Source organism: Wolffia australiana, chromosome 15, assembly GCF_029677425.1.
Source record: "Wolffia australiana isolate 7733 chromosome 15, ASM2967742v1".
Taxonomy (NCBI): Eukaryota; Viridiplantae; Streptophyta; class Magnoliopsida; order Alismatales; family Araceae; genus Wolffia; species Wolffia australiana.
This window is the reverse complement of record NC_135849.1, coordinates 6,053,230-6,072,902: the sequence shown is the minus strand read 5'-3', so window position 1 is coordinate 6,072,902 and position 19,673 is coordinate 6,053,230. Positions and strand designations below refer to the sequence as shown.

At 42.5% G+C, this 19,673-nt stretch overlaps 1 protein-coding gene across 4 annotated transcripts in view; it reads left to right on the top strand.

Moving 5' to 3' along the window:
• The first annotated feature begins 430 nt into the window (after positions 1-430).
• Positions 431-19,673, top strand: part of PHYLLO (2-oxoglutarate decarboxylase/hydro-lyase/magnesium ion-binding protein) — a 51,625-nt gene continuing 32,382 nt past the window's right edge. Inside the window, exons 1-10 of one of the 4 annotated variants that reach the window (XM_078587875.1) lie at positions 431-724; positions 827-997; positions 1,259-1,458; positions 9,005-9,122; positions 9,276-9,392; positions 13,466-13,552; positions 15,881-15,940; positions 16,234-16,290; positions 16,658-16,762; positions 16,827-17,021. In XM_078587875.1, coding sequence (XP_078444001.1) covers positions 446-724; positions 827-997; positions 1,259-1,458; positions 9,005-9,122; positions 9,276-9,392; positions 13,466-13,552; positions 15,881-15,940; positions 16,234-16,290; positions 16,658-16,762; positions 16,827-17,021 — 1,389 coding nt within the window. In that variant the 5' untranslated portion in view covers positions 431-445. Of the gene's footprint in view, positions 725-826; positions 998-1,258; positions 1,459-1,951; positions 1,971-9,004; positions 9,123-9,275; positions 9,393-13,465; positions 13,553-14,730; positions 14,816-15,880; positions 15,941-16,233; positions 16,303-16,657; positions 16,763-16,826; positions 17,022-19,673 lie in introns of those variants that run through there. The other 3 variants (XM_078587874.1, XM_078587877.1, XM_078587876.1) reach the window with 3 other exon arrangements.

Here is a 19,673-nt window from a genome sequence, read left to right as displayed (position 1 = left end):
TATGGCACCAACACATGAGGTAAACTTATTAATTATTTCAAGTTTCTAAAAATAAACTTCTGACCAGTTTCAACGCAATTAGGAGATAATGAATCAGTGATTAGCCACCTAATGAAGCAAAGTAAAATCATGCCGTTAAATAAGTGCTTATGGATTAAGGGAATTCATAATCTACTTTCAAAATTTACGATGGAAAATTTCTTACTTTATAATCTAGTGAAGATAACTATCCAGGTTAAGCCACCTAATGAAGCAAAGTAGATCATGCCGTTAAGTAAGTGGTTATGGATTACGGGAATGCATAATCCACTCTTAAAATTTAGGATGGAAAATTAATTTATAAAAGGGAAATCAGCCAAAATAAGAAAGGAGATTTTCCGGATAGACAAAAAATAGAAAATCTCGGAAAAAAAATTAGAAACTATAAAAACCGCTGCTGTTTAAAATGACCTTTCTTCTCGATCATGTTCTAACTCTCACGCAGACACTCTCCTCATCCGCTCCGCTCTGCTCTTCCGCTGCGTTGATGAACTGCGAACTGTTGTTGGAGACCGCGGTTCTCCGCAAATCCGCCGTCGATTCCAGCAATCTGAATCATCTCTACCGCTCTCGTCGCCGTATAAACCATAAATGTTCGGGGAAAGTCCGATTACTTCAGCGTCGGCGGTTTCACAGCTTCAGTTCTATCCAGCCTTTGAGATGCCTCGGCGAAGCCAAAAGCGAGGTCGAAATCTCCAAAAAATTTCGTTGATTGTGCTGTTTTATTCGTCGATTTTTAGTTTGATTATTGCCGACGTCTTACGGATTTGTAAGCTTGGCGCTGCAGCTTCAGCTCGATGGATTTTCGACCGACTCCGACGCGCCGGTGAAGATTTGCGTGACGCGCACGTTGCCGCCGGCGCTCACGGTGTCGGAGGCGGTCGAGAAAATGAGAGAGGAGGTCGCGAAGATGAGGCCTAATCTATTGAACCTCGCGAGCGGTGTTTTGAGGCTTCAGGTATTCAAACCGCGTGTTCTGGGATTTCATCTTTGAAAGATGCGTTTTTAACGGCTTTTTCTTTTTCTCAAGAGTGGCACAACAATTTTACCTACATTGGAAAATTTTCTTATCTACCTGCGGCTATCTTCTTGCATTCTCTGGCACCTTAATTAAGATAACTTGGTTGTCCTGGCTTTGACTTTTCAAGTTCTTTTCTTGGGTCACTACAAGAATGTTGCATTAATTATATTCTGATTTTGTTACTCATTGACTCTGCAGATCGCTCTACCTCCAACTCTGAAAGCAGTAAATTGGTTGTTCTCATCCGAAAGTTTTCCGCAATTTTACTTCTTGGCAAATAAAATGGGGGGCATTTCCCCCGTCGATCTTCCTTCTGGGCTGCTCGGAGTTGCGGGAATTGGGGCGGCTGTCCACGCAAAGGGTTCTTCTCCTTCTTCAGCTGCAAGAAAATTAATGAGGTCAGCCGCTGTCATTTTTCTTACAAATATTTGACTATACGCACATTTGACTATAGGCTTAGGCTTCTTTCCACCCCCCTTCTGGCTTCCGTCCTTCGACGGAGCTTTTCCTGTTAAGGGAGAAAACTATTATACTTCGACGGAGGTCGGAGTTTCGTAGTTAAAACGCTGAAATCGGTGCTAACCGTAGCTTGAACATGCGCGGCCCTCGACGTTTCTACTCGCTGGCGTACAATTCATCGGGGCGACGAAAACCATTATATGCTGTGGTTGGCTGGACGGTTCTCTCAAATTTGAAAAGAAAAGGCTATCGACTAAAGATTCTCTGGGAAAAAAACTGTTTTTGTGTTCTGTTGTGTTATTTGCTTCTCTTTATCTTTCTTCCGTGATTAGTGTGAAGATAAATGAATCTCGTCTGTGCGTGAAAATTAGCCTCTGGCGAGTAAATGTATCGTTAAGTCTGCTTGGATTTGTACTCTGTTCTACGGCATCTGGGTGGTGTCTCCATTCGGGTAATGCGAGGAAATGGTGTATATCTATGTGTATGTGCATTATATGGGCCTCGTTCCGTTTACTCCTCTGTTTCTATCTCTCTATTCTCGAATTATATGTCGTCTTCTTTGATTCGTTAAACCATGAGAGTATTTCGATGATGGAATTGGAGAGCTTCTGAAATAGGAAAACGTGCAACTGACATGAAGATGTTTCATGAGTTTGTAGCTGCTATGCCCTTATTTGCGCTTCCATGTTTTACGCTTTCTAAAAGTTAGGAAAATGAGAGCTACCGAAATCACATAAAAGTCAAGACTGTTGCGCCTCTTCATTAGATTCTGAATCTGTCCGAGACCCCGCTCATGGAGCGGTTCAGTTCGACAGCCTGAGATGGCGGAAGAGGTTGTTTCTTTTTTGAAGGGAGACCATTTCCTCTTGTCTCTTCAAAAAACGAAAACCATTTCCTCTTGTTTTGGCCGGAATCAAGCATAAGCAATTCTCCCTAATTTGACTGGATATTATGCCTGTCCCTGTCAGACTAGTTGCAGATTATTTGATATATAAACCCTTAAGCTTGTGCCAGGAATGAAGGGTCTTAGTGTTTCATCACTGGCAGAGGTTGAGAAGATAACGCCTGAAGCTCTTTCATTCTTCTCATTGCAGACTCTGATCTTCATCATTGGATATAGTGATAGGATTATTGTGGTTTTAGCCATTTCAAATTGCGAGATGACGGATTTTACTCGCATGCTGATGATTCCACTCTGGCATAATCAACGAAGAAACAGAATTCAATCCTGTTGGAGAACAATATCCAACAGGATTGAATTTAAGAAGAGAGAAAAGACGAGGAATGTGAGAAATAGTCCAGAATAACAAAAATGTAATCACGTTCAGCTCTTGGGAACACAATGCCTTTTCTCTTCCCATCTTTATTCATACTTAGACTTACCCATCTGTGAGGTATCCTCTTCCAGGCTACTCCCACATGCGTCAGTGTTCTGGATCTTCTGAGTGTCGGTCTTGCACTCCACCAACCCTAGGCGGCCATTAGGGTTAACACATAGAGGAAAAACTCATCACTCCACAATGACGCCCACACATCTCTATTTGAGATGTTAACATGGGTTTTTACAATATTGGGCCTCTTATGAAAGGCCATCTAGAAAGTACACATAAGGGCAAAAAAGTAAATGCAAATATAACAAGGAAAGATATGGGCGCTAACACTCCCCCTAAAGCTGGTAGGTAGATGCTTCTAATTCCCAGCTTGGACATATGCTGCTGAAAAAGAGCTCCTTGCAACCCTTAGTTGAGAAGATCGGCTACTTGTTGATTCGTAGACACATACAGCAATTGAATACTCCTCTGATCAATCTTCTCTCGTAAGAAGTGTCTATTAATTTCAATATGCGTTGTTCGATCATGCTGCACTGGATTATGAGCTATGTCTATAGCCAACTTGCTATCATAGTATACACTGATTGGCTCTGTTGTCAGTAACCGTAAATCATTCAAGATAATTCTCAGCCAGAGTCTTTCACAAATGCCTTTCTTCAGTGCTCTGTATTCAGCCTATGCACTTGATAACGCCACAACCGCCTGCTTCTTACTCTTCCAGGTAACCAAATTTCCTCCGAGAAATGAGCAATACCAGTAGTTGAGCTCCGATCACTCAATGAACCACCATAATCTGACTCTGTATAAATTTCGAGATTAATCCCACCATGTCTCCTGAACATTAGCCCATGTCCTGCTGTACCTTTTAAGTACGACAATACTCGAGCTGCAGCCTGCCAATGAGGTTCTCTCGGACTCTGCATAAACTAACCCAGAAGTCCCACAGCAAATGCAATGCCTGGTCTCGTATGATTTAAATAGATAAGTCTTCCAATCAGTCTTTGGTACTTCTCCTTATTCACGGGAGTTGCATCTTCACACCTGCCTAATTTCAGATTTGCTTCCATTGGGGTTGCACACGGTTTACAATCACTCATTCCAGTCTCTTCCGTCAGATCGATAATATACTTCCGCTGACAAATGAAAATGGTTTCGTTTGAGTATGCAATCTCTATACCCAGTACCCCAACTGTCCCAAAGATTTGACTTCAAATTGCTCAGATAGACCTTTGCCCAATGCATCTGTCTCTTGCTCATCATCACAAGTGATAATGATGTCATCCACATGTACAAGGAGAACTGAGACATGTCCTCTTGAGGACTGCTTTACAAACAGAGTGTGATCACCATTTCCCTGCACATATCCCATATTCTTCAATGATTGGGAGAACTTCCCAAACCATGCACGAGGGGACTGCTTTAGTCCATACAAGGTTCTTTTTAACCTGCAACCTTTAGGTGCGGCCAAGTGTGAGTAATAGCTAGGGGGTAACTGCATATAAATTTCTTCTTCCAGCTCCCCGTGAAGAAATGCATTCTTTACATCATATTGATACAATTTCCACCCAAGAGATGCTGCCACTGCGATCAACACACGTACTGTATTTAACTTTGCCACTGGTGCAAAAGTCTCTTCATAATCAATTCCATAGCATTGAGTATACCCTTTGGCCACTAACCTGGCTTTATACCTCTCTATTGTTCCATCAGCATGGTACTTTATGGTGTATACCCATCGACACCCAACTGGACGTTTGCCCTGGGGAAGATTGACAATCTCCCAAGTTCCATTCTTGATCAGTGCTTCCATCTCAAGATCCATAGCCTCTCTCCATTTTCCGTCAGCGAACACCTCTTTTACTGACTTAGGAATATGAGTATTATCTAATTTTATCAAGGAATACTTGAAACTCAGACGGCAAGTGTTCATATGCCACAACATTAGAGAGAGGATACCTTGGTCGTTGAGTACATGCTCGTGTTCCTTTCCATTGTGCTATAGGCCATCCATAATCGTTACTTTGGCTCGATATCTCATCCTGTGATTCTTCAGGCTGAGCTGCGACTTCCTCTTCAGATTGAGCTGCATCATCTCCAACCTTTTCTGTTACCGGATCAGCTACAGCTGTTGCCTCAATTGCTTCTTCCACCTGACTTCGATTCTCTCCCACAGCTTCATCACTAACATGTATAGGTTTGTTATATACAATTCCATCTTCGAACACATTATCTCGGTCCGGTAACTGGACTCTGGTTTCGCTCTCATCTTTGAAGAACAGTTCCATTTCGTGAAATGTCACGTCAGCAGAGATGAACATTCTCTTTGACTTGGGATCATAACATTTGTATCCCTTCTTCCTTTGTGAGTAGCCCACAAACACACATTTAATTGCCCTTGGACTGAATTTATCGACAGCCCTTTGCTCGTGGACAAATGCTGTACATCCAAATATTTGGGGTTTCAAATGAGTCTTCAACTTAATTAGTGGAAAGACTTTAGAAATGATATCAACTGGACTCTCATAGTTCAGAATTTTTTAGGGCAAATGATTAATCAGATGTACGACAGTAAGTACTGCTTCTCCACATAAATACTTGGGCACATTGTAATGATAGAGAAGTATCCTGGCTGTTTCACCACATGTCCTATCTTTCTTTCCGCGACTCCATTTTGTTGTGTAGTATTAACACATGAGGACTCCTATACAATTCCATTCATCGGAAAAATGAGGCCAACCTCCCATTAAAAAAGTCTTTTGCATTATCAGAACGGAACTTTCTCACTGAAACATCGAATTGTTTTTTACCCTGGTACAGAAATCCTGTATAACACCTGTCACCTCTGATTTGTGCTTAAGTAAGTGCACCCAAGACAACCTGGTACAATCATCTATCAGAATAAAGAACCATCGTGCTCCCGTGAGAGAATTTATGGGTGCTGGTCCCCACACATCCCCATGAACAAGTTCAAAGGGAATGTTACTCCTTTCTCCATTCCCACTATAAGAGGCTCTTTTATGTTTCACAAATTGACACGATTCACACATTACATTTGAAATATCAAAATTCTTTGCATATGAAGGAAAAATGTGTTTCATCAAGCCAAAAGATGGATTTCCCAAACGAAAATGTGAAATTTTAAAGTCTTCGATTTGCTTGTCATTGCTCCTTCCTGGAGATTGAGCGTTCACCATCATTCCCGTCTTTGCTTCACCCGTCACGTAAATAAGTCCATTCCTCTCCTTAAAGAGTGAAATCTCCAAGTTCCTTGCCTTATCATATGCAAAACAATCAGTACAATCAATTGTTAGTGAACATTTGACATCTTGTATTAGGCGCTGAGGAGGCATTAATTGTGCCTTTAAATTTGGCACTTGTAAAACATTTTTAAGAAGTCACAGATTTTCAATATTTACGTCACCAATACCAACCACCGGCAGGACTTCACCTCCATCAGTGAACACCTTTCTGCCCCCTTCATACAGAGTATAAGAGTGGAACTTTGATCGATATGCTGTCATATGATCCGTAGCTCCAGAGTCTAAAATCCAGTCCAAATAAAGATGATCATTAAAATTCACGTGCTTACCAGGTCAGCAGCTGGATTTCGCCATGGAGGTAGATCCAACTAATGCCTTCAACTTTTCTAACTCCTCTCTGAGAATGTTCACCTCATCTTTGTCTCGCTTGAACTCAACACATGTACCACTGGATCCTCCTGAGCTAGAGTCACACATCTCCTTTTCTCTCTTTTGATCTTCCTGAGCAGAGACAGAGTGTGCCTGCATTCTCGGTGGCCGACCATGTAGGTCCCAACAATTCTCCTTTGTATGACCCTTTCGCTTGCAATAATGGCACACAACATTGTTCCGATTGCCTTTTCCTTGATATGACTTCTCTTTGCGATGTGCATCATGAGTTCCATGAGTATTGGTTCGACTAGCATCATTCTGATTTTCCTCGGTTGGGTGCGTCTGCTCCTTAGACTTAACCATCAACCCTGCTCCATTCTCGTCCTTGGAAGTTCCTGAGACTGCTTGCTGCCGGCGACTCTCCTCCTCCAGCACGATATTAATTGCCTGTTCAAGATCACGCACTCGCTCATAATTGAGAATCTGTCCTCGCAACGTCTCGTATTCAGCATTCAGTCCCATCAGAAATTTAAACATACGATCACGAAGTGTATGTTCCCACTCATCTGAACTTAAAATTGGCCTGTAGTAATCCAGTTCCAACCATATAGATTGTAATTCATTCACATACTCGGTTACTGACCTGTCTCCTTGTTGGACGCTCCAGGCCTTCACGACTAGATCATATGTCCTCCACATAGTACTCTGTTTTAGAGCTGTCTTCCGAACATAATCCCAGATCTGTTTGGCCATCTTCAAGAACGATAACTTTGGGAACACGTCTTTTGTCATGCTTCCCAGCAAGAAGACATGAACGTTGGCGTCATCTCGCTTCCACGCTTTGTATGTTGGGTCGTCGGGATCGACTTCAATGATTAAGTGATCATCCAGCCCCCTGCCAAGCAGTGTGAGCTCCACCATCTGCCCCCACTGATCAAAATTACGCCCATTATAATGAAGTGGTTCGGCGACTGGTGGTATCACTGATGATACTGAGTAAGAGGTGACGCCACGGTCTTCTTCTGTGCCACGTGAAGAATCCACTGTACTGGAATGCGCCATCTTCAACTTGGTTTGAATCGATGTGCAACTGCAACACAATACAACGAATACAACCAACCAAGGATCCTGTGTGCACAACGCTCCACCTAGTAACTCCTGCTCCAGACAGCGTCAACTGGTACACCAACAGCGTCAACCGACGATCTACGGCTTGCTCAAGCCAACAACCAATACGCCAACAGCATCACACGACGCTCCAGACAGCATCACCCGACGCTCCACGGCCCGCTCATGCCAACAACCGATACGCTCCACGCCGACAACGGCTCACGTTGACCCTTCACGGTGGTGCCAGACTTCTCGTTCGATCAGGTACACCGTGCTCGATTGATCATCATCCAATACGCTCCATGCTCTGATACCATGTCGGTCTTGCACTCCACCAACCCTAGGCAGCCATTAGGGTTAACACATAGAGGAAAAACTCATCACTCCACAATGACACCCACACATCTTTATTTGAGATGTTAACATGGGTTTTTACAATATTGGGCCTCCTATGAAAGGCCATCTAGAAAGTACACGTAAGGACAAAAAAGTAAATGCAAATATAACAAAGAAAGATATGGGCGCTAACACTGAGAATAAGGGGTTTTAAAATAATTGCTCCTCGAAAACCCAACATGCTATTAGGTATTATGCAGAACTTACAATTGGTGATAATGGAGCGGTCTATCCGGCACTTGTAGCCTGCAAATGGGACGCTGAATTACTGGGTTTGGAGAGCCCATCCTTTTCAGATTGGGAAGTACACGAGAAGATCAAAAGGGTACAGCAGAGGGAATACCTTATTTATGTGGCTTTGGAAAGATAAAACCATGCTACCTTTAAGTGTTTCTTCAATGTAGGGAAGGTCCGTTCGTGCAAGCAAACGGACGAACGTGCGAATGTGCTGTGCGGTGCGAAATTCGCACACCGCACCGCACATGATACTCGCACACCGTACCGCACACCGCACAAGGGTCTGTGCAGTGCGGTTATGTGTGAATGTGCGAAAATTTGGTAGGGGACCCCCGGCCGCCCGTGCCCCCTCAACACTGCACTCTCTCACTGACGACCGGCCCCCCTCCCCGCCGCCACCCCATCACCCTTCCCGCTGCCCCGCCGGCCTAACTCCCCCATCGTCTGGGGGACGTGGCGGTGCCGCCCTGGCCCGGCAACAGTGAGCTGTGCGAATATGTGCGATGTGCGGTGCAGATTTCCGCATGAAACCGCACCGCACATCGCACAGCCCCTCTGGTGCGTGCGAAAATTCGCACAGTTGGTGCGAATTTTCGCACCGCACCGCACGCCCTTCTCTACTTGAATGATGAGCTCTTCTTCTCTTAATTAGCTTTTCAAATGCTTAAAGTGCTCTCTTTTATACTCTCACCTACTTGTCTGCATTTATTGGGTCTATTTGATTGATAAATTTGAGCTGTGAAGATAAATATGAAAATTTACCACTGATTTATTTTCAGATATCTCTCAGTTGATTCACCACTGATAAGTGCCTATGGGTTTACCGAAACCCTTTATAATGACAAATTGCATTGTGTGGAGCATGTATCCCGTTCATGTTGTGCTGTTATTCCGCAGGTTAAGGACAACCCACTTAATTTTTCAATTCTGTAGTTACTTTGAATCTCATGATATTATCAGTAAATATCTTCCTCAATCTCATACAGGACTGTGAGCAAGTAAAAATTACGATAACTTTGTGATTTCTATTCCTCTGGTTAATTCTTTCAGATTGAGGTGAACGAGTTTGAAGATTGCTCCATCTTTGCGTGGACATTGGCCTGGGATGATTCTCTACTCCACTCTTTTGACGAAGCCATAAATTCTGCTGAGCAAGAGCTTTTTCGGGTAGATTATTAGTTTTCCTTGTCTCATTTGTTGATCCATTCTTACAGAAACTGATGTTTTTGAATCTATTTGGTTTGTCCTTATTGAGGGTATAAATTCTTGCGGAGTTTCCATTTTTTTGTTAAAACATAGAACCTCTTTAATATTGCAATCTCTTCTCTCAGTCACTAAGTCCTCTCGCTCCCTCTGTGACGAAATTCTCTCATGATAGTCTCTCAGTCAATGAAGCTAGAGTCTGAAAATAGTTGCAGTCTTAAGTTTAGCAGAATTCAGGTCTACAGTTAAGCCAAGAGGAAACAATATCACATCGACTCTTTGCTGATGATGAAAATGACTTTTAAGTAGGTAGTTTGGAGTCTCTTCAGTCATGGACTTTCTGGAAGTTCTTGCAGAACCTGGTCAAAGAATTATCTTTCAAAAAAAAAACCTGGCCAAAGAATCAATAAAAGCAAGAGTGGCTTCCTTATTAGTTGTGGATTTTCTCAAAGTGTGGAGGACATCATGCTGATACACTTTTCTCAAAAAAATTGCTAATGCACCAGGTCTCAACATCATCATTACTGGATATCTTTCTATCTGAAACATTTTCAGGTGCCAGTAGTCAGTAGAAATAGACAGTGTATACTGGTATATTGTTTTGGATGTGTAGGGTTAGATCCTCTTTGATCATCCATTGATAGAACCTAATTTCCCTGTGTCCGAACCCAGATCAACAGACTTTAACCTTGACTCATGGTCCCATCAGGAAGATGCAACCTGAGGAGCATTTGGATACTTAAGCTTTGCTAACTGGATCCAAGGTAGTGGTTCATTGTCAAAAAACTCCCTACCTTTGAAGCATCACGAAAGGGACTCGTGGACATTCAATGTCTTTTTACGGACTTCCCACTTTGGGGACAAGGTGTATCAGGTGATGGGAACTAGTTTTAGGCTTCTGAGAAGCCTAAATGCACCAATGGGGGTTAGAAGCTCAAGGACTATGCTTACAGTAGGAAGAGGAAACAAGGGGTTGTGCACCTCAACTTCCTCTATGATAGGATCCCTATCTAATTTAGGGTTAGTTTAGTCATTTTAGCCCATAGGAGCATTTTGGTTATTTGGCCCTCCTGTATTTCCTTAAAAAGGTGGATGTCCTCCCTCTCGGAGGGCAGCCATGAAGAATGAAGCTAGAGTCATCAGTCTCTTCTCTCAGTCACTAAGTCCTCTCGCTCCCTCTGTGATCCCCGTCTCTCATGATAGTCTCTACCTCACCGCGTGTTCAGGTGGCTCATCCCCGATCAATTTCTGCTTCCTCTGTTTGACCTGTCCTCAGTTCATTCCTGTAACATCTACACTTCTCGTCCAGCCCCCTTCCCGATACAAGCCTACATCAAAGATTGTATCAATTGGTATCAGAGCCTTCCACCCCGCATCCCACAAGCACTTGCCGTGGACACCAAGTTGGACCATTCTTCGATGACAGGTGCGATGGCCCGTTGACAAAAGCCATTGCTAATGCCGAGTGCTACCTTGCTTTGCATACCAGACAGAAGAGAGTGATGACTCTCATCTCCAGTAGCAACACTCTGCAGTGAGGGTGACGCCCTTTATGGGGGTGCCATTGCCTGACGCTGGCATGGCGTTACCATCCTGCACGACGTGGATTTAATCCTCCCTGGACCTCGTCGACCCATAGTTGGTCTCCGATAAAGACAAGCACGACCTCCTTCCGCAGCCCTTGCACCTGCCACCCCCTCGGGAGCATCTGCCTCCTCCAATATCAGATTCAGCTGATGACACAGATGCCTTTGTGGTGTGCGCGGCAGCCCTGCACAGGGGTCCTAAATGCAATCCGGCTGCAGACCTCTTGGTCACCACAGCCCAACTATCAAGTTGCTGAAGATCGTTGAAGTGCAGATAGTTGAGAAAAGTAAGAAAGGAAAATTTTGTTTTTAAACAAAAACAGTACATAAAAGAGCATTTTTCATCAGTACTTGTAGCAGCCGTTTGGGCAGTCGCCCAACGGCTAGTTTTTAACTAGTCGTTAACTTTTGCGGTGGGCCCCACTGTCTCCTGGTTCTTCCTTCTAGTGGGCCCGATAGATCTCCTATTGGATTTGGGCCATTTTCTCTGGGCGTGGACTTATGTAGCACATATTTCTCAACACCAATGTGTCTGGAGAAGACCCAAAAGTGGGATAGTTTCTGCCTGAAATTATCCTGGACAGGCTGAACTCAGGGTTTCCTCTGAATGAGGCCCATATTGGCTTCTCCTGGGCCCAATTAGGACAGTCAGGCCAGGGTTTCAGCTTCTGCAAACAACCAGGGATCTCCCGTGAGTTGCCCGAGGATCCACCACAGTTGAAGTCGTTTCAACACATACTTCTGATTCATCTGCCAAGAATCATTCATTCTCAGCTAATGTCACATCTTCAGATATAAATAATTTCTTTGACTTTGGATCATAAAAATTTGTACCTTTGTTTCCTTGCAAGTAACCAAAAATATACACTTAATTTCTCTCTGGCTGAACTTAACAACAGGGATATATGTGGACAAAGGACATATACCCAAAACCTCTGGCTTTAACTTGGTCCTCAAGTTGATTGTAGAGAAAAATTCAGAGAGACTGTTGACTGGGCTGTCATATTTCAATGCCTTCCAATGTAGTAAATTAATCAGGTATGGCCTCTCCCCAAAAATATTTGGAGGCATTCTGATGAAGGAGAGTCCTAATCGTATTCACCACATGATCTATCTTTTGTTTAGCAACTTCATTCTGCTGCTGAGTGTGCACCCATGATGATTCTTGTAGTATTCCATGTGCCAAGAAATATGCGGACAGACTTTCAGTTAAGAAGTCCTTTGCGTTATTTGACTGAAACTTCACAGACATACCAAGCTTTACAAATCGCACTAGACAGTAGGCAAATAATGAAAGAAAATGCTTTTCCACGGAGGATAGCTTTTGTAGGGGAACTGGACATAAAGATAAGATTCCGGGAAAAAAGGTGGAGGGGGAGAGGCCTGCACCTGCACTTTAGCCATTAGTGTCAGATTTGGTGCCTTGCATGAGTAAGATATGGCTATTTAATCACTTCCACAAATTATACCCTATGTCATAATATCATACTTGGAAATGCAAATGATGAGGTCCTCCGGTGTCGATGCAATGATCGTGATGTGGTCCTTCTACCCCCAAGGTATCTTCAGCACTTAAGCCATTTCGGTTATTTTGTTGCTAGCTTAGTTTTATGCATTTTGTTCAAACACTTTTTTCCCGTCCTTCAGGATGGCAGTCAGGAAGAGCAAAGCAGAAAAGTGGTGTCTGGGTCCATATCCCTATCCTCTCCTCTCCTTGCTGTCATCCCTCACTCTGGCCTCCTACAGACACTCTTTACCTTTAAGATTGGCAATTCCACTATCATTATTCTCTGTCCTCCTTTCGCGGTCAATGATCCCCAGTCTCCCCATGATTGCTTCACCGGATCTTCTGCTAGCTCTGTCTGCATCAATCTGTATCTCATTCTTGATTGATTCTGTTATCCCCCATATTCCAATTCCCCCATCTTAACCAATATTTGGAAAGATTCCCTTGGTACAATCACTGGGGTTCCATCTGATCCATCAGCATGGAAATGTTAAACTTGTGGGGATCTCACTGGTTAAAATCTTTGGTTTTTACTGTGGAGATTCAACCACAGTATGTCCAAGTCAATTAAAGTCAGAAACCAGAAAGTTTCACATTTACTTGCCAAGCCTGTAGTTATGCCTTTATGATGGTTTTTGTTCTGTTCCATGGTTGCATGGCATAATTACTCCGTATTGTTCAATTAGTATGTAGTCACAATCTACTATTACTGTTACTAGCTGAGTTCAATTACATTGACCGATGAATATCATGCCAGATCAGTCCCGAAGTGGAATCGTTGAACATTGAGTGATTTTTGTTTATCTATGAGTACTTTTTGTCATTTTCAAGAACGCTAGAAACAACTTTTCATTTTTTACAGATGTCAGATTTATGCTTTATTTGGAGAATTTTCACCTGTATTAAAGAAAGGCTGTATAATTCCTCTGTTTACCCATCCCCAGGTTATCAGTTGTATTCAAGATATTGGCTATCCCTTTGACAAAAGTTGGTACATTTCAAGTCAAAGTACGATGAAGGATTCAGATATGGTAACTGATCGTAGCACTGGATCCTAATACATCACTTGCATACATTAATCCATATTTTCTTTGAACTTAAATTGTTACTTCATTATGTTTTATCTAATTTTTTACATGTGCCTGTGCCGTTTCTGTGACCGATGCTGTTGAACAGTGAAAACATATGTGACACAGAATGTTCAAGTATTATGCTACATTCTAATTTGAACTGAAAATTCCTCTGTCTGTGTCCTGTTTGATTAGATTTTTCTGTAATGATGCACTTGCATCCTTTGTTGATATAACTCGTAATTTTATCTCAGTTAACTTTTTAAATGACTATTTTAGTTAGTCTAGTAAAAATAATTCGTCATTTGACATAATATAGGGTTAATCCTATTGTACTTGAGCCTCATCTTTCTACTTCTTGCCTCCCCAAAATCTTTGAATATTTTCTCAAAGTTACATATTCTTTCATTACTTATGTATTGTCCTTTTTCCTTTCCTTCAAATTTTCTAGTGATTGGGTGTTGAACTTTCTGCCAAGGAACTTAAACTTGATCCAAATGTATGAGGAACAAGCAAGGGATTGGGTGGGTGTATATTGGGTCATTCATATATGTGGCCCATGATCTCTCTTTTTCTTAGCATATGTACCCTGTGACAGTGAGATATACATGATTATTCAGTTTTCATGATATCACTGTTGTCCAAGGATCATCATCTCTGCTGCAAAAGCTGTCAGTGCCTGACTCATGCAGATTGAGTCCTATGAGTGTGATAAGATCCAAGAACGAAACAATTCGAATAGACTTTCCTTTTACCAGCGAGAATCAAATATGGAAATTGGGATCATGAACCAAGAGAAACGAGATAGAGTTCCACCAGCGGTGGTAATTGTTGCATACAAATGAAGAAATGAAAGAAGATCAAACCAGGATCTCTCGATCCCTCTGGACGCAGGCCTCTCCTGCTCCCCAGCCTTTCCTGGGCGCTGACGGGCCTTGAAGACTTCTTGAAGAAAATGAACTTTCTTGCTGTAGATTGCTCCAGGTCTTTATTTAAAGGGTCATTGACCCTACTTGTGTCAACAGGCTGACGTTGCATGGCCAGTGTGGTTAAGCCTCCTTTTATATTTTCTTGAAAAGTACTTATCAGAGTGTACTCAAACTAACGCCAACTGGCCAAAGTGACTGGTTTTGCTCCAGTATGTTCCAGGTCAACTTAGTTCCCTTGATTTGGTTTGCCCACATCTACATCTAATCATCAGCTGGGCTGTCAACTGTCAACATGGTATGATCTCCGACCTCTTAAATGGGTAGTTTGGGTATTATGTTTGCAGTTTTCTTTAAATAGGGTTGTGTTTGCTTTGGGAGGGAGCCAAGGATTAAATCAAGAACTTGTCATTCCCGTCTCCCTCTCCTCTGACCTGGTCCCTTCCCCGTTATCATCTTTACAGGTGCTCAGCCTGTTTCTCGTTTGGATCAATCTTCCCTTCCCTCTCTACTTCTCTTTCTCGCTCTCAGTCAGAAGATCCATATTCAATCCATTATTTTGGATCAATCCAAGTTTACAACAGAAACAAACCTCCAGTATCTGTCTCAGTCAACAGTCAATTGTCATGGTAATAGAAAATGACCTCTGTTGACTTCTGGCAATATAGGGGTTATGGATAGTGAAAATCATCCTGCTTCCTTGATACAACCTTATTAACTATTCCAAAGTCCAAACAAGGTGAACAACGGTCAATTCCAGAAATCACGATGAAGAAGATTTTTCCATGGTTGTCTCAATTCAGGAATCCCCAAAGTGATATATTGAAAGGATCCTCGTCGAGATCCTATCGTTATGTACTGAAGTTGTAATGGAGAAGACGATCCCTGATTTGGGACCAACCAAGAGGGAAAAATGAGAAGAGATGGGGAGGATGGAGAGATACTGGCGACAAGAACGTTGCCAAGGTGAGAGAGAAGAAAGGCTACTCCATTTACTGTGAACATGCAGAAAGCCAAAATGACGAGAAGGCCCAAAATGAATATGATAAAATATACCTCAATGATTCTTTTTTTTAAAGAAATAATATACCTCAATGATGGGTTTGGGTTAATATAAATACCCTTTTCACCAGCATAATCCTGAAAGGGATTTTCTCCAGTAATCTTTTGGACATTTAGAGTTCCTCTGGTGGCTACATGCTCTTGAGGGGAAAATCTTTATCTCTTAGGAGCAGTCAGTTGTCACCTGATCCAGTGCTGATCTGGAATATTAGTCCATGTCTTAGTCATATTATGAACTTTTTTGTGTTCCATACTTTGTTGAATTGTTGATACCTTCAGTTTTGATTGTTCTTTTGCGTAGGTAGTCTTAAATGGGAAACTTTTGGAGAGAACAGCTTCAGGAGGTTTTAATTTCCTAAAGGTATGATGTTCTTAGCCTCAGCTGGATGATCATTTTATTTTGTCTGAATCACATCTCAATGATAATTTTATTTGTCCAGTGTATCTGTTATTGTGACCCTGTCATTCTTTTTGACTATCTGTCTTGTTGGACGTATGTTGGGTAATTTCGCCAGTTTGTTTCACGTTTCTTTGACATTCCTAACGAAGAGTAAGATGGCACTATTCTGTTTTGTATAATTTGGGTTGGTGCATTAATGGCATAAAAGTTTATTCTTGCCATGAGATTTCTTATTTTTATTTAAATTCTTTCAGGAACAGTTGCCAAAATTTTTTTGCGCCTATTTTAGGCCCTCAGCTGCTGGATCTCAGGTGGTCAATGTGGTAATGTTTGACTTTTTCAAATTTGGTAATATCTTTGTAGTTGCAGCTTCGGAAAAGGATGACAAAGATTTAACTGAATAATGTATTTCACATCCAGTGATATTACTGTCCTAATAGGTGATTCAGACTTTAAGAAATCAGCGTCCTTTTCAATTTTAGTCGAATAATTTATTATGAATGAGTTCAATAGACAAAATCATAGATACTCCATGCCTCAGAGAAGATTTTTTTGCTCTTTTATTTGGAAAAAATAATTTCTCCGTATGCCATATTTGATTTCTTTTGGGATTTATAGTGATATTGTTCTAGCTTTGAAGATTTTTTATCTTACCTGCCCTTATAATGCTTTTTGTAGTTTAGAGGCATCTGCGAAGGTGTCCACTCTGTGAGTCAAAGTGCAAATATAAATGCACTATGGGCATCACTGATAGTTGAAGAATTTGTTAGACATGGTTTGACGGTGAGGTTCAGTTTTGGAGTTCCAAGTTCTAACATTGGCTCAGTTCTGATGAACTTTATGGCAGTACTTTTGTATTGCACCAGGATCAAGGTCGTCCCCACTAGCCATAGCTGCATCTGCTCATAAACTCACTACATGTATGTCATGTTATGATGAAAGATCGCTTGCATTTCATGGTGTTGGATTTGCTCGCGGTTCATCCATGCCTGCTGTTGTCATAACCTCATCTGGCACTGCTGTTTCTAACCTTCTTCCTGGGGTATGATCCAGTTAATTATTTTCTGATTTTTTATTTCACCTCTGGGTAGTTTCATTGAATCATTTTGTATTGCATTGCAATCTTAGTTTTTTCCATTTCTTATTTCTGCATAGTCCAAGGCACCTTGATTCAAAATTTTCTAGATATCTTTCTACTTTTCTTCCCAAATGTGGTCAGTTTTCTGTGATGATTATTGTCTCCTCTATGATGAGTCTTATGATAGAAGCTTTGACGGTCTATACGGTGGCAAAAAATTCCTCTGAAATGAAGATATTTGTGTGGCTACTATTGCGAAGAAGATAGGTGACATGAGCCTTTCATAAGAATATGTATCCAGATATGTCGGCTTCATGCCCCCTGTGCTTAGGAGAGGACTGTAACCATTTATTTTTTAACTGCCCTGTGGCTTGCCAGACTTGGGTCGCTCTGATGCCGCCGTCGATAGATAGGACATCGGAGGAGACCTTTTGGGAGTCTATACGGAGGAATGAATATAAGAGGAGAGAAGTGGAAGGTCGAGCTCTGACAGTATTGTGGGCTATATGGCTTCACCGAAACGAGGTGATGTTCAAGGGGCGACAGGTCTCTGCGGAGGGACTTATATACAAAGCTGAAGGCCTCATGGAGACTAGGCTCCCCCGGCTTGTAAATTGAGAGGGGAGGGGTTGAATTTGGGGGATAGTAGTTATATTAGGGATGTACTTGTACAAAGTTGGTGACCACCGCTTTGTTGGGTGATTGCCACATACATTTTTCTTAAAAAAAGAAGCTTTAACTTAAAATGTGGGCTATTTTGAGGAAACCACCTTATTTATTTTTATTTACTGGTTTGATCAGTTAGTTGTTTTATCAGCATGGACAGTGGCCTGGAAGAACAGTAGATTGCAAATAGTGGAAGTGGGGTAGATTTCAAAAATTGCTGGGCCGAGACAAGATCCAAAAGAAAAAGGCCTCAAGGCATTGGAGATGAAAGACTTCAATATGACGGTAAAGATGAGGGGTAGATCCCATGGTGCTAGAGGGCGGACATAGCTTCGGCAACCTTTTAGTCTTTCATATCAGGAGCTGGGTTGCAGGAAATGGGACCTATGAATTGTAGATACACATGGTGCAGCTTGAGGGGATCTACCATGATCTCTTGTTTAGATAGACTACTATGCTCGATGGAAATGTTGGAGAGGTTTCCACGGACTGATGTGCAAGCACTCCCTAGACTGTTGGACCATTCCTCAATGATGTGGCAGGGTCGTGAAGGTTAGAGCAGGTCCATATACTTCAAGATGGATAGTATCATGGCTGTGGGAGGACTTCAGGGAAGAGGTGATATTGTAGTGGTCAACTCAGCCCGGGTAAGGTGCGCCCATGGTGAGATTGACCAATAAACTTGCAGAGGCGAGAATGGAGATACCACAGGTGAAGTGAGGCCTCGTCAAGAGGCAGACAGTTGGATAACCTAGAGGCTATATGAAGCTTAGAAGAAGAAGAAATGAGGGAAAGGCAGGTGTGCAGGGAGGTAGTGGAGGAAGATAAGAAGCTGGAGTTAGATTGGATGCAGAGATCACAGAAACTGTAGCTGAAGGAGGGCGATGCTCACACACAACATATTCATTTGATTGCAAATGGAGGGAGGATATCGAATCAAATTTTGAAGGTGCAGGTGGGGAAAACATAATATGTTTGGCACAGGCAGTGGACGGCTCCCTAGCGGACAATTTCAGGGAGTATCTAGGTAGGGACCTTGAAAGCAGTGACATGGGAGTGGCGGTGGGGCTAGAAGGGTGACAAAAGAGCGCCACGTGAGGCCTTTTCTCTATGGACGAGGTGAGCAAGACAGTCCAGGGGTTAAATGAAGAAGGGGTGCCAGTCCAGACAGATTTCTAGTGTTTTTCTGCAAGCTGGTCGAGTCAGAGGTCATGGATATGTTGGAAGAGTTATGGAGCTGTCATTAGGGCCTACAGCTTATCAATCATTCTCTTCTTTTCCTCCTACTGCAGCCTAAAAAGGCCTTCCCCAGCGGCAGTTTTGGCGTATCTCACTTTCGAATTCTTTTATCTTATCATCGCAAGGGTCTTGGCCAATAGGTTGAGGGGGTGATTGGAAATCTAATCAGGCCTCTTTAGTCAGCCTTCATTCTTGGAAGGCAGCTGGTGACAGCGCAGAAGTGGCAGGCGAAATATTAGCAGTTTCGAAGAGAAGTGGGATTAAGGGCTTCATGTGGAAAGTTGAATTTACAAAGGCAAACAATTCCCTTGACGGGTCTTTTATGGTTCTCTAGGCTTTCGCCGTGAATGTGTGGCCTGGGTGGTGTGAAGTGTGACATTCCATTCTTTTTCAATCATGGGGAAAAGGTGCTCAGAGGAGGGGGGATGGATCCATCCGCAACGAGGGGTCAGGCAAGGTGTTCATTAGCACCAAAATTGTTTGTCCGAGTAGTGGACACTTTGGAAACATGGCACCTTAAAGCATCTGCACTTGGCCTGTTGAGGGTTTTTAGACCATGAGCTATCCAAATGGCATTCTGTTATTCCAAATTTGTAAATGACACAACTGGAAGGCTTCCTGGAGGAAGCTTGAAATCTCCCCACAATATTAGATCTATTTGCAAACTTTTTTGCGCCTACAGATCAATCAAGACAAAGCCAGATATGTAAG